Source organism: Ceratotherium simum, chromosome 14, assembly GCF_057802395.1.
Source record: "Ceratotherium simum simum isolate JZ-2026a chromosome 14, ASM5780239v1, whole genome shotgun sequence".
Lineage (NCBI taxonomy): Eukaryota > Metazoa > Chordata > Mammalia > Perissodactyla > Rhinocerotidae > Ceratotherium > Ceratotherium simum.
The window spans coordinates 3536782-3548905 of record NC_141913.1 but is presented as its reverse complement, the minus strand read 5'-3'; the positions used below and the strand labels follow the sequence as shown (position 1 = coordinate 3548905).

Sequence of the window (12124 nt, the reverse complement as noted above, 5' to 3'; positions counted from 1 at the left end):
AGTGCTACCAGGGTGGGGTTGGCAATGAAAACCAGCATCTTTGCTGCCAGAGAGTGTCGACCTGAATTGGTGTACAGGGCCAAAAACCCACACCCAGCCACACTGTTGATAAAAATAGCAAACAGGGAAGGAAATGAATGGGGGGCGGTGGGGACATAGTTCTATTAGCCTAAGGTTGTGGTTCTGCTGCAGGGGAGCAGAAGCTGGTGGATAAGCCAGAAGTTTAACAGGGAAATTGCAGTAATGACAGAGCCACAAAGGGTGTTGGGTAAGACTGCCACACATCTGGCTGACAGGAAAGCTATGTAAACACGCGGGGAAGACCTGAGAAGGACTAAGCTCTCCATATATATATATTCTTCACTGACTGGGAGATTGCGTGTATATGCAGGGGAGATCTGAGAGGGTCCAAGCTCTCTACACACTCTTAGTTGACTAGGAGGCTGCACACAAGGAAAGGGAAGACCTGGGTGAGCCCAGCAGAAAGTAAATGCCAGATCTGAAAAATGCCTGAAGGTTGAATGCATTCCCCAACACACACATAAGTCTGTCAGCCGAAGGTGGACATGGTATTTGAGCACAACTTCTGATCAATCAGTGGCTGGTGACTAATCTATGTAGACACAGGGGCAACCCTCAGGGAGTAAGACTAAAAAAGAAAAAGAAAAAAATAGACACCAGTTGTTGTGACAAATTCCACAGATAAACTCCTGATATTTTACTAAAAACAAAAAAATCTAGCAAAAATTAAAACTTTCAGGTGGAAAATAATGAGAATCCAGAGCTGGTACAATATATGACCTAAATTGTCCAGTTTCCAATAAAAATTAAGGCATACAAAAGAGCAAGAAAAAAAGTATTCAATAGAAACATCTCTGAGTGGGCCCAGATACTAGATTTGATAAAGACTATAAAGCAGCTACTATAAAGAAAGGAATAAATAAAACAATGTTTAAAGAACTAAAGTCAGACAACAATGACTTATCAAATAGAGAATATCAATAAAGAAAAATCACAAAAAGAGCCAAACGGAAACACTAGATTTGAAAAGTAGAGTAACTGACAATGTACTAGATACATTCAACAGCAGATGTGAGATGGCACACATACACAAAAAGGAAGCAGTAAATTCAACATTCCAAATTTCACGAAAACCATTAATCACAGATCCAAGAAGCTCATCAAATCCCTAGTAGGATAAACACAAAGGGATCCTAAACACATTACACTCTAACTGCTTTAAGACAAAAGAGAGAGCAGCAATGAAAAAAAAATTTCATCACCACAAGAGCACAATACAATTAACAGCTGACTTCTCATCAGAAACAGTTAAAGAAGGAAAAAAGTGAGATGACATACAGTCGTCTCTCAGTACCCACGGGGGATTGGATCCAGGAATCCCCCTGGATACCAAAATCCATGAACTCCCACAGATACCAAAATGCATGAATGCTCAAAGCCTCATATAAAATGGCACAGTACAATGAATACAGTCGGCCTCCATATCTGTGGATGCAAAACCTGCAGACACAGAAGCCTCACTGTATTCAATCTATTAAAAGAAAAAAGTCAACTAAGAATCGTCCATCCAAAAAAACTATCATTTAAAAATAAAAGCCATCACAAAAGACCACATATTATATAACTCAATTTACATAAAATATCCAGAATAGGCAAATCTATAGAGACAGAAAGTGAATTAGCGGCTGCCTAGGGCTGTGGGGGCTGGGGACAGACTAGGAAGTGACTACTAATGGGTAAACAGGGTCTTTTTTTGGGTGAAAATGTTCTAAAATTGATGGTGATGACTGCACAATTCTGGATATAGACTAAAAACTAGTGAACTGTACACTTTGAGAAAATTGTACAATATGTGAATTATATCTCAATAAAGCTGTTTTTAAAAAATGGCAATATCAAGCTATCCCTAGATCAATGAAGACTGAGAAATCAAGACTAAAGATCTGTCTTCAGTAAATACTAAGGAAAATTCTTACAGACAGTAAGGAAACGACACCAGACAGTAACTAGAATCCATGAAAGAAAATTAAGAGTGCCAAAACTGATAAATTTGTATGTAAAAACAAAGAACTGTATAAATATATATTTCTCTTCTCTTCTTTCTTTAAAAGATAAGATTGTATAAAACAATAATTATAACATTCTGTTGTTGGGTTAATAATAAATGAAGTTGTAATCTATATTATATAGACAGCACAAAGGAAGGGGAGGAAATAGAGCTATACTGGAGCAAAGTTGCTCTATTTTACTGGAATTAAGTCAATATTAAGCTGTAATAATAGGATACACATTACAATCTCTAGATCAACATTTTAAGATTATAATTTAAGAAACATAGTTTAATAAAATCAGAGAAATTTAAGTAGTAACTGAAAAATATTTAAAACAAAAAAGGCAGCATAGATGGGAGAGAAACAAAAAACACATGAAACATATAAGAACAAAGAACAAAATGGCAGATACAAATCCAACCTTATCAATAACTATGTTAAATGTGAGTGGAGTAAATGCTGCATTCAAAAGACGGGGATTGCCAATGCAATCAGGCAAGAAAAAGAAATAAAAGTATCCACACTGGAAAAGAAGTAAAATTATCTTTATCATAAATGACATGATCCCGTATGTAGAAATTCCTAAGGTATCCACAAACTTTTAGAACCAATAAATGAGTTCAGTAAGGTTGCAGGATACAAGTTCACTATATAAAAATCAATTGTACTTCTATACACTAGCAATGAAAAATCCAAAATGAAATTATCCACAAAAGCATCCAAAATAATAAAATATGAATAGTTTAATAACAGAAGCGCAAGATTTGTACACTGAAAACTACAAAGCATCACTCAGGGAAACTGAAGATATAAATAAACAGAGACATTCTGTGGTTATGGACTGCAAGACATATTATTAAGATGGCAATTCTATTCAAAGTAATCTATAGATTCAATGTACAGATTCAACGAAATTCCTATCAAAATCCCAGCTGGCTTTTTTGCAGAAACTGACAAGCTAATCCTAAAATTTACATGGAAAGGCAAAGGACCCTGAATAGCAAAAACAATTTTTGAAAAGAACAAAGTTTGAAAACTTCCACTTCCTGATTTTGAAAGCCGATTTGGGGTTTCCTGGGGGTTAGAGTGGGAATAAGGACTGACTACAAATGGGCATGAGGATCTTTTAATAATGATGGAAATGGTCTAAACTGGATTGTGATAATGGTTGCATAACTATAAATTTACTAAATAATCACTGAATTGTACACTGAATGAGTAAATGTAATGGTACATAAATTATACCTCAATAAAGTTGTTAAAAGATTTGCATACAAATGTTCACAGCAGCTTTATTTATATTAGCCCCAAACTGGAAACATTTCAGATGACCTTCAACAAGAAAATGGCTTAGGGGAAAAAAAAGACTTAAAACAAAAAAGAAAACAAAAGAAAGAAAAATTCCAAGATAATGTGTAAAACTAACTAGATAAAGGAGAGGCTAGGGATAGTGAGATCAGTTAGGAGAAAACTGCAGAACTCTAAATGAAGGTTTTGAGGGTCTAAATTAAATAGGAATGAAGAAGGATAGACGTAAAAAGACAGAATCACAAGTCATTGGCAATGACTAATAATAAACAACAAAAACTGTTAACATTTATTGAGCACTTACGATGTACAAAGCATTGTATATAAGCACAATACTTATGTCATTTCACTGTCACAGCAATTCTATAAAGCACTACTGTCCTACATTCCGGAGACAGACACTGAGGTTGGGAAAGTTATATAAATTTATCCAAGGTTATATACATGGAAAACAGAACAGCTACTGTGTACGTATGTTTTGCTACCAGGGGTCAGGGGATGGGGGAAGAAATGCCAAATGACTGAGGTCTTAGACTTTTTCCCCCCTTTTTAATGATTATTTAAGTAACTGTGTGATCTTAGTAATTGTGTTATCTTAGGGAATGAAAAACAATCTTATCCCCAGGAATCCAACTTATTTCTAAAGGGCTTAGAGAAATGATTTGGATTTATCTGGCATCTATACTGCTTTTTATTTTATGAGTAATTATTAAAAATACAAAATCAGCGAGTCTTTTTCCCAGTTCCAAGAGTCAACAAATCTTTAGTATAATCACATACCTTTCTTCCATACGGTTTTTCTACCATATTGCTGTCACTGTCAGAATTTTCACTCTGAACTGGTTTTGTGAACCCAGATTTGGGCATCTTATAGCTATTCAGCTAGCTTCTTATCAGTCTTCTCATCCTGGATCTGTAAAGAATGGATATATTATAAGGGTTATTTGTATACATACACAATAAGACCTACTTAAAGTTTGAGCCACAGTTAGTGCAATTTGGTTTTTTCTATGTCTCTATAAGATAATTTTCTCAGAGAGGCTATCCTAGCTTAAAATAAGTTTTCACTTAACAATTTAAGCTTCTAATTAAAGTTCTCTTGTTCAAGTCCATTCAACTTGTCACTGAAAAGAAGAAAAGAAAACTACTTTTATATTTCTTCCTACCTTCTCCAGACTAATATCCAGTTTTCTTGGTACCAGAAGCAGTCAAAGTGGAAGCAGTGGCAAAGGGTTTGTCATTCCAGCATGGCTCTAGAGATAGGAGCTCCTAATAGATTCTCTGGTATTACTGCATTGGTCTGGAAGTTATTTCTGAAGACTCCACCAAGAACCCAACAGGTTTGATTGGTAATCTTACAATACTTTATTTTAAATTAAATTAAATTTATTAAAACTTTCCTCCTTAAAATCCCTGGGGTGGTTTATTTTCCTTCACTGAACCCCCAGACATCCCCAAGGCATTCAGTCACTTCATCAACCTATTCATTGATTTAATCCTTATCATACTGTAATGTAATTATCACTTCATGTATCATTCTCTTTTCAATTTGTTCAGCCTTCTGTCTCCTGCTCTATAAGCTGATTTAATAGGTCAAGGACCCTCTTAGAAGCTTACACTTATGTACAAGGTTACACTTGAGAGATGCAGAAAAAATTCCAAGAAGGGTGTTTTACATATAAAAGGAGAAGCCATGAAGCTAGACCTGTGTTGCTGTCTGATGACCTACTACCTACGTGTGGTTGCTGAAAGTTAAATCAATTAAAATTAAAGTGCAGATATACATTTCTATTATCACAGAAAGCTCTATTGCACAGCACTGGGCTAGAGTGAGGCTGCTGGCCAACAGGAGCATGACTTGGCCACGACAAGCAGAATGACTGACAAGCATAATTTTAACTATTTCATGCTATCAGTTCTCTATAAATGTGTATCATAGGTCTAACTAAGCTACATTCTAGTACCTATGTGAATTATTAAAACTCAGAAGGGAGTTGAAGAGAGGATTAGTAAAATTTTCTTATGTTCTTCAAATTGTTCTATTGGTGCTTTAAAATTTATTTGGTTTCTATAGAAACAAAACCAAAAATCCCTTAAATGAACTGAGTTAATTTGTAAATTATCAAAACTAGATTAAATTAATCTAGATATAGCCAAATTAGAGTATATTCTAACACAAAAAAACTGCCAGAGTTCAAACAGTTCAAATACTTCATTTTATAGAAACAAACTTGAAGAAATAAACTTTTATAACACTACACACAAGAGGCAGAGTTTACCCTGGCATCATTCAACTGTTTCAACTATTCCATATAACAGAATCATTTAAACACAGCACTGTCCCCAAAGCTAGCCCTGTGTAAAGCTTACAGAGTTAAAAGTTATAAGTCATATATAAACGGAAAAGTCTTGACTCAAAGGTAAAACTGAGTTGCGTATTATCAACAGGCATTAGCCTAGGCAAGATTACGAAGAGAAAGCAGTATCTCCTTTGTAGATCATGCAAAGCAAGCTAATGGTGAACGAAGGAGCGTCATGAATATTTTTTGAGAAAATTACACATGGCAATAATATTGTACTAATAGATTATATGTTAAAAAAGCTTATATTATTTTCCAATAACTTTACTGGAAAAATTTCAGCACTAGCAATAAAAATCACAATTAGATTCCAAAAATATTACTTCAATCAACAAATATTAAGCATTTAAGATACAGTTAGGTTCTGGATGCACGATATATATTGTAATCACTAGAGCAACCACTATACAAACTATACAAAGAGATAATCAAAACACATCAGGTAAATGAAAATGGAATATTTTTAAATGTACAAATAACCCAATAGAAGGCAGACAAAGAAAAATGGGAGGAATGAAAAACAGATGGAAAAAACAAAACAATAATAAAATGATAGACCTAATTCAAACATATCAATAATTACATGAATGCAAATGGTTTAAACACACCCATTAGAAGCCAAAGATTGTCAGAAGGAGGGGAAAAAATGACCAAACTATACGCTACTAACAAGAAGTTCACTTCAAGTATAAATGGTAGGTAGGTTAAAAGTAAGAGAGTAGAAAAAGATATGCCATGTAAGCATTAATCAAAGGAAAGCTGGAGTGACTATATTAACATCAGACAAAATAGATTTCACAGCAAAGAGGGACATTACGTATTACATACTGATAAAAGGGTCAGTTCACCAAATGTGTATGCAACTAGCAACAGAGCTTCAAAATACAGGAAGTAAAAACTGACAAAACTGACAGGAGAAATAGACAAATTCATAATTACAGTTGGAGGCTTGAACTACTCTCTTAGAAAATCAACAAGGATATGAAAGAACTGAAAAATGTCATTGATTTGAATCGACTGGATCTAACTGACATTATAATCTGCCCAACAATAGAAAACTCATTCTTTTCAAGGGCACACAGAATATTCACCAAGATAGGCCACATCATGGATCATAAACAAATGTTAATAAATTTAAAATAATTAAAATCATACAAAGTTTGTTCCCACACAATAAAGAAATTAAACCAGAATCATTTAGAGAAAGGTAACAGGTATATATCCAAATTAAAAAATAAAGAAAAATAAAACCGGCGGCGCAGCCGTTAAGTGCACACGCTCTGCTTCAGCAGCCTGGGGTTCACAGGTTTGGATCCTGGCGTGCACTGACGCATCGCTTGTCAAGACATGCTGTGGCGGCGTCCCATATAAAGTAGAGAAAGATAGGCACGGATGTTAGCCCAGGGCCAATCTTCCTCGGCCAAAAGAGGACTGGCATCAAATGTTAGCTCAGGACTAATCTTCCTCACAAAAATAAATTAATTAATTTAAAGATTTTATTTATTTATTTTTTCCCCCCAAAGCCCCAGTAGATAGTTGTGTGTCACAGCTGCACATCCTTCTAGTTGCTGTATGTGGGACGCGGCCTCAGCATGGCCAGAGAAGCAGCGCGTCGGTGCGAGCCCGGGATCCGAACCCAGGTCGCCAGCAGTGGAGCGCGCGCACTTAACCACCAAGCCACGGGGCCGGCCCTAATTTAAAAAAAATAAAGAAAAATCAATGAAACTAAAAACTAGTTCTTTCAAAAGATCAATAAATCTCTGTTTTTAATGCCATCAAGTTGACTCTGACTCCCAGCAACTCTGTGTATAGCAGAGCAGAACCCTGTCCAGTCTTTCTGTGCCATCCTCTCCCCTTCTGGCGCTATATCAGACAATGCTCTGCTGTTATTCATAGGGTTTTCATGGTCAATTTTTTCAGAAGTGGGTGGCCAGGTCCTTCTTCCTAATCTGTCCTAGTCTGGAAGCTCTGCTGAAACTTGTCCACCATGGGTGACCCTGCTGGTATTTGAAATACTGGTGGCATAGCATTCAGCATCACAGCAACATGCAGCCACCACAGTATGACAACTGACAAGTGGTGTGGTTCCCTGACCAGGAAACAAACTCAGGCCATGGCAGTCAGAGCACCGAATCTTAACTGGACCACAGGGCTGGCTAATAAATCTTTAGCCAGACCTATTAGAAATAAGAGAGAGAAGATTTACATAACCAAAATCAACACTGAAAAGGGAATATCACTACAGATCCTATAAACACATAAAGGATAATAAGGGAATATTATAAACAACTTTATACACACAAATTCAACAAATTAAATGAAATAGACAAATTCCTTGAAAGGTACACACTACCAAAGCTCACTGAAGAAAACATAATGTCAATAGCTCAATATTTATTAAAGAAATTGATTTTATATGTAAAATCGAAGAAAACTCCAGACCTAGATGGCTTCCAAAATAAATTGTATAAAACATGTAAGGAAAAATAATGCCAATTCTATACAAACTCTCCTGAAAAAGGAAAGAGGCAGGAACATATTTTATGAGGCCATCAATACCCTGATAGCAAAACCAGAGTAAGTCTTTCACAAGAAAACTACAGACCAATATACCTCATGATCAGACACAAAAATCCTCAACAAAATATTAGCAAATCAAATCCAACTAAACATAAAAAGGATAAACACATCATGTCGAAGTGGGATTTATCCCAGGAATTCAACGCCAGCTTCATGTTTGAAAATCAATCTATGTAATTCACTGTATTAACAGACTAAAAGCAAAAAAAAAAAAAAAAAAAAAAAGAGCATTTCAACAGATACAGAGAAAGCATTTTATAAAATTTAATGCTCACTGATGACAAACTCTCAGCAAACTAGTAATAAAACAGAACTTGAATGCCTTCTTTCTCTCTTAAGATCAACAATGAGGCAAAGATGTCTACTCTCATCACTTTTTCCCCCCAGCTTCATTGAGGCATAATTGACAAACAAAAATTGTATATATTTAAGGTGTACAATGTGAAGATTTGATATACGTATATACATTGTGAAATGATTACCACAATCAAGGTAATTAACACATCGATCACCTCACATAGCATTTCCTGTGTGTGTGGTAAGAACACTTATGATCTACTCTTCACAAATTTCTAGTATACAATATAGTATTATTAACTATAGTCGCCATGCTGTACATTACATCCTCAGAACTTATCATCTTATAACTGAAAGTTTGTACCTTTTGACCAACATCTCCCATTTCCCCCACTCCCTAGACCCTGGCAACCACCAGTCTACTTCCCAATTCTCTGAGTTCAACGTTTTTAGATACCACATATAAGTGAGATGACAGTATTTGTCTTGCTGTGTCTGGCTTATTTCATTTAGCACAATTCCCTCCAGGTTCATCCATGTTGTCGCAAATGGCAGGGTTTCCCTTTTTTGTGGCCAAATAATATTCCATTGTAAACATATATATATATACACACCACATTTTCTTTATTCATTCATCCATCAAGAGACACTTAGGTTGATTCTGTATCTTGGCTACTGTGAATAACGCTGGAACAAACATGGGAGTACAAATTTCTCTTTGAAATACTGATTTCATTTCCTTTGGTATATACCCAGAAGAGGAACTGCTGGATCAGATGGCAGTTCTATTTTTAATTCTTTGAGGAACCTCCATATTGTTTTCCATCATGGCTGCACCAACTTACATTCCCACCAACAGTGTACAAGGGACTCTCTTCACCACACCCTCACCAAAACCTGCTGTCTCTTGCCTTTTTGGTAATGGCCATCCTTACAGGTGTGAGGTGATATCTCATTGTGGTTTTGATTCACATTTCCCTGATGATTAGTGATGTTGAGCACCTTTTCATATACTTGGCCATTTGTACGTCTTCTTTGGAAAAAAATCTGTTCCAGTCTTTTGCCCATTTTTTAATGGGGTTTTTTTTTTTTTGCTCTGTAGTTGTATGAGTTCTTTGTATATTTTGGATATTAACCCCTTATTAGATGTATGGTTTGAAAATATTTTCTCCCATTCCACAGGTTGCTTTTTCATTTTATTGTTTCCTTTGCTGTGCAGAAGATTTTTAATCTGATGTGGTCCCACTTGTTTATTTTTGCTTTTCTTGCCTTTGCTTATGGTGTCATATCCGTGAAATCAATGTTAAGGAGCTTTTTCCTCTATATTTCCTTGCAGGAATTTTATGGTTTTAGGTCTTATATTTAAGTCTTTAATCTATTTTAAGTTAATTTTTGTGTATGGTATAAGGGTCTACTTTCACTCTTTTGCATGTAGATAACCAGTTTTCCCAACACCATGTATTGAAAATACTCTCCCCTTTTCTCATTTTGTGTTCTTGATGCTCTTGTCAAAGATTAGTTGACCCTATAACCATAGGTTTATTTCTGTGCTTTCTATTCTGTGCCATTGGTCTGTGTGTCTGTTTTTATGCCCACACTATTCTGTTTTGATTACCATAGCTTTGTAAGACAGCTTGACATCCGCAAGTGTGACGCTTCCAGTTTTGTTCTTCTTTCTCAAGATTGCTTTGGCTGTTCAGAGTGTTTTGTGGTTCCATATGAATTTCAGGATTTTTTTTTTCCTATTCTGTGAAAAATGTCATTGGAATTTTGATAGAGATTGCTTTGAATCTGTAGATCGCTTTGGGTAGTATGGACATTTTATTAATTCTTCCCTATCCATGAACATAGGATATCTTTCCAATTATTTGTGTCAATTTCTTTCATCAATGTCTCATACTTTTCAGTGTACAGATCTTTCACTTCCTTGGTTAAATTTATTCCTATGTATTTTTTTCTTTTTGATGCCATTGTAAATGGAATTTTTCTCTTCATTTCTTTTTCAGATAGTTCATTGTTGGTGTACATAAATGCAACTACTTTTTGTATGTTGATTTTGTATCTGGCAACTTTACTGAATTCATTTATTAGTTCTAGTAGTTTTTTGGTGGTCTTTAGAGTTTTTTTTATATATAAGATCATGTCATCTGCAAACAGAGACAATTTAACTTCTTCCTTTCTGATGTGGATGTCTTTTATTTCTTTTTCTTGCCTAACTGCTCTGGCCAGGACTTCCAGTCCTATGTTGAATAGAAGTGGTGAGACTAGGCTCCCTTGTCCTGTTCCTGATCCTAGAGGAAAAGCTAAAGCTTTTCACTGCTGAGTACGATGTGACCTGTGGGCTTATTATATATGGCCATTATTATGTTAAGGTATGTTCTTCCTATATCTAATTTGTTAAGAGTTTTTATCACGAAAGGATATTGAATTTTGCCAAATGCTTTTTCTGCATCTATTGAGATGATCTCGCCACTTCTATCCAAAATTGTACTTTACTGGTAGCCCTAACTAGTTCAATACGGCAAGAAAAATAAATAAAAGGTATGCAGCGTGGAAAAGTAGTGGTAAAACAGCTCTTATTTCCAGATGACATGATTGTCTATGTAGACAAAGGCAAGATATCTACAAAGAAGCTACTAGAACTTATAAGTAAGCATAGGAAGGACATAGGATACACATTCAACATACGAAAATTAATTTAATTTCTATATACTAGCAACAAATACAAACTGAAATTAAAAATACAACATACGACAGCATCAAAAACACTAAATTCTTAGGGATAAATATAACAAAATATGTGTAAAACCATCTAGTGACAAATATAAAACACTGCTGAAAGACAATAAAGACATAGATAAATGGAGAGATACTAGGTTTACGGATTAGAAGACTCAGTATTGATGTCAATTCTCCCCAAATTTATCTGAGAAGTCAATGCACTCCTAGTCAAAATCCCAGAATGCTTTTTTTTATAGAAACTGACAAAACGTTTCTAGAACATATATAACAATGATAATGACCTAGAAAAGTCTAAATAATTCTGGGAAAAAACCAAATTCATGGACTCACGTTATCTGATTTCACTACTTACTATAAAGATACAGTAAGCAAGACACTGTTTAATGGAACAGAATGTAAAGTTTAGAAATAGACTTGTACACATATGACCAATTGATTTTCAAAAAAGCTGCCAATGCAATTCATTGGGGAAAGGATATAGTCCTTTTAACAAATGGTGTTGGAACAACTGTATTTCCATATGCCAAAAAAAAAAAAAAAGAGTTTTGACCCTTACCTCACTCCACAGAGAAATATTACCTCAAAATGTATCACATCCTAAACATATGTGCTCAAAGTTATATGTTTCCTAGCAGAAAACACAGGAGAATATTTTAGCGACCTTGGGTTAGACAAAGATTTCTTAAACAGTCTGTGAAAAGTAGAAACTATAAAAGGAAAAATGTAGATAAACTGGACTTCACAGAGCAAACTTTTGCTCTTCAA

At 35.1% G+C, this 12124-nt stretch overlaps 1 protein-coding gene across 4 annotated transcripts in view; it reads right to left on the bottom strand.

Annotated features, from left to right (window-relative positions):
- Window positions 1-12124, bottom strand: part of ANKRD12 (ankyrin repeat domain 12) — a 125939-nt gene that overhangs the window by 88593 nt on the left and 25222 nt on the right. For 3 of the 4 annotated variants that reach the window (XM_087438903.1, XM_014780332.2, XM_014780329.2), the window contains exon 2: window positions 4161-4293. In XM_087438903.1, the coding sequence (XP_087295029.1) occupies window positions 4161-4247 (87 nt within the window). In that variant the 5' untranslated portion in view covers window positions 4248-4293. Of the gene's footprint in view, window positions 1-4160; window positions 4294-4546; window positions 5440-12124 lie in introns of those variants that run through there. The other variant, XM_087438904.1, reaches the window with a different exon arrangement.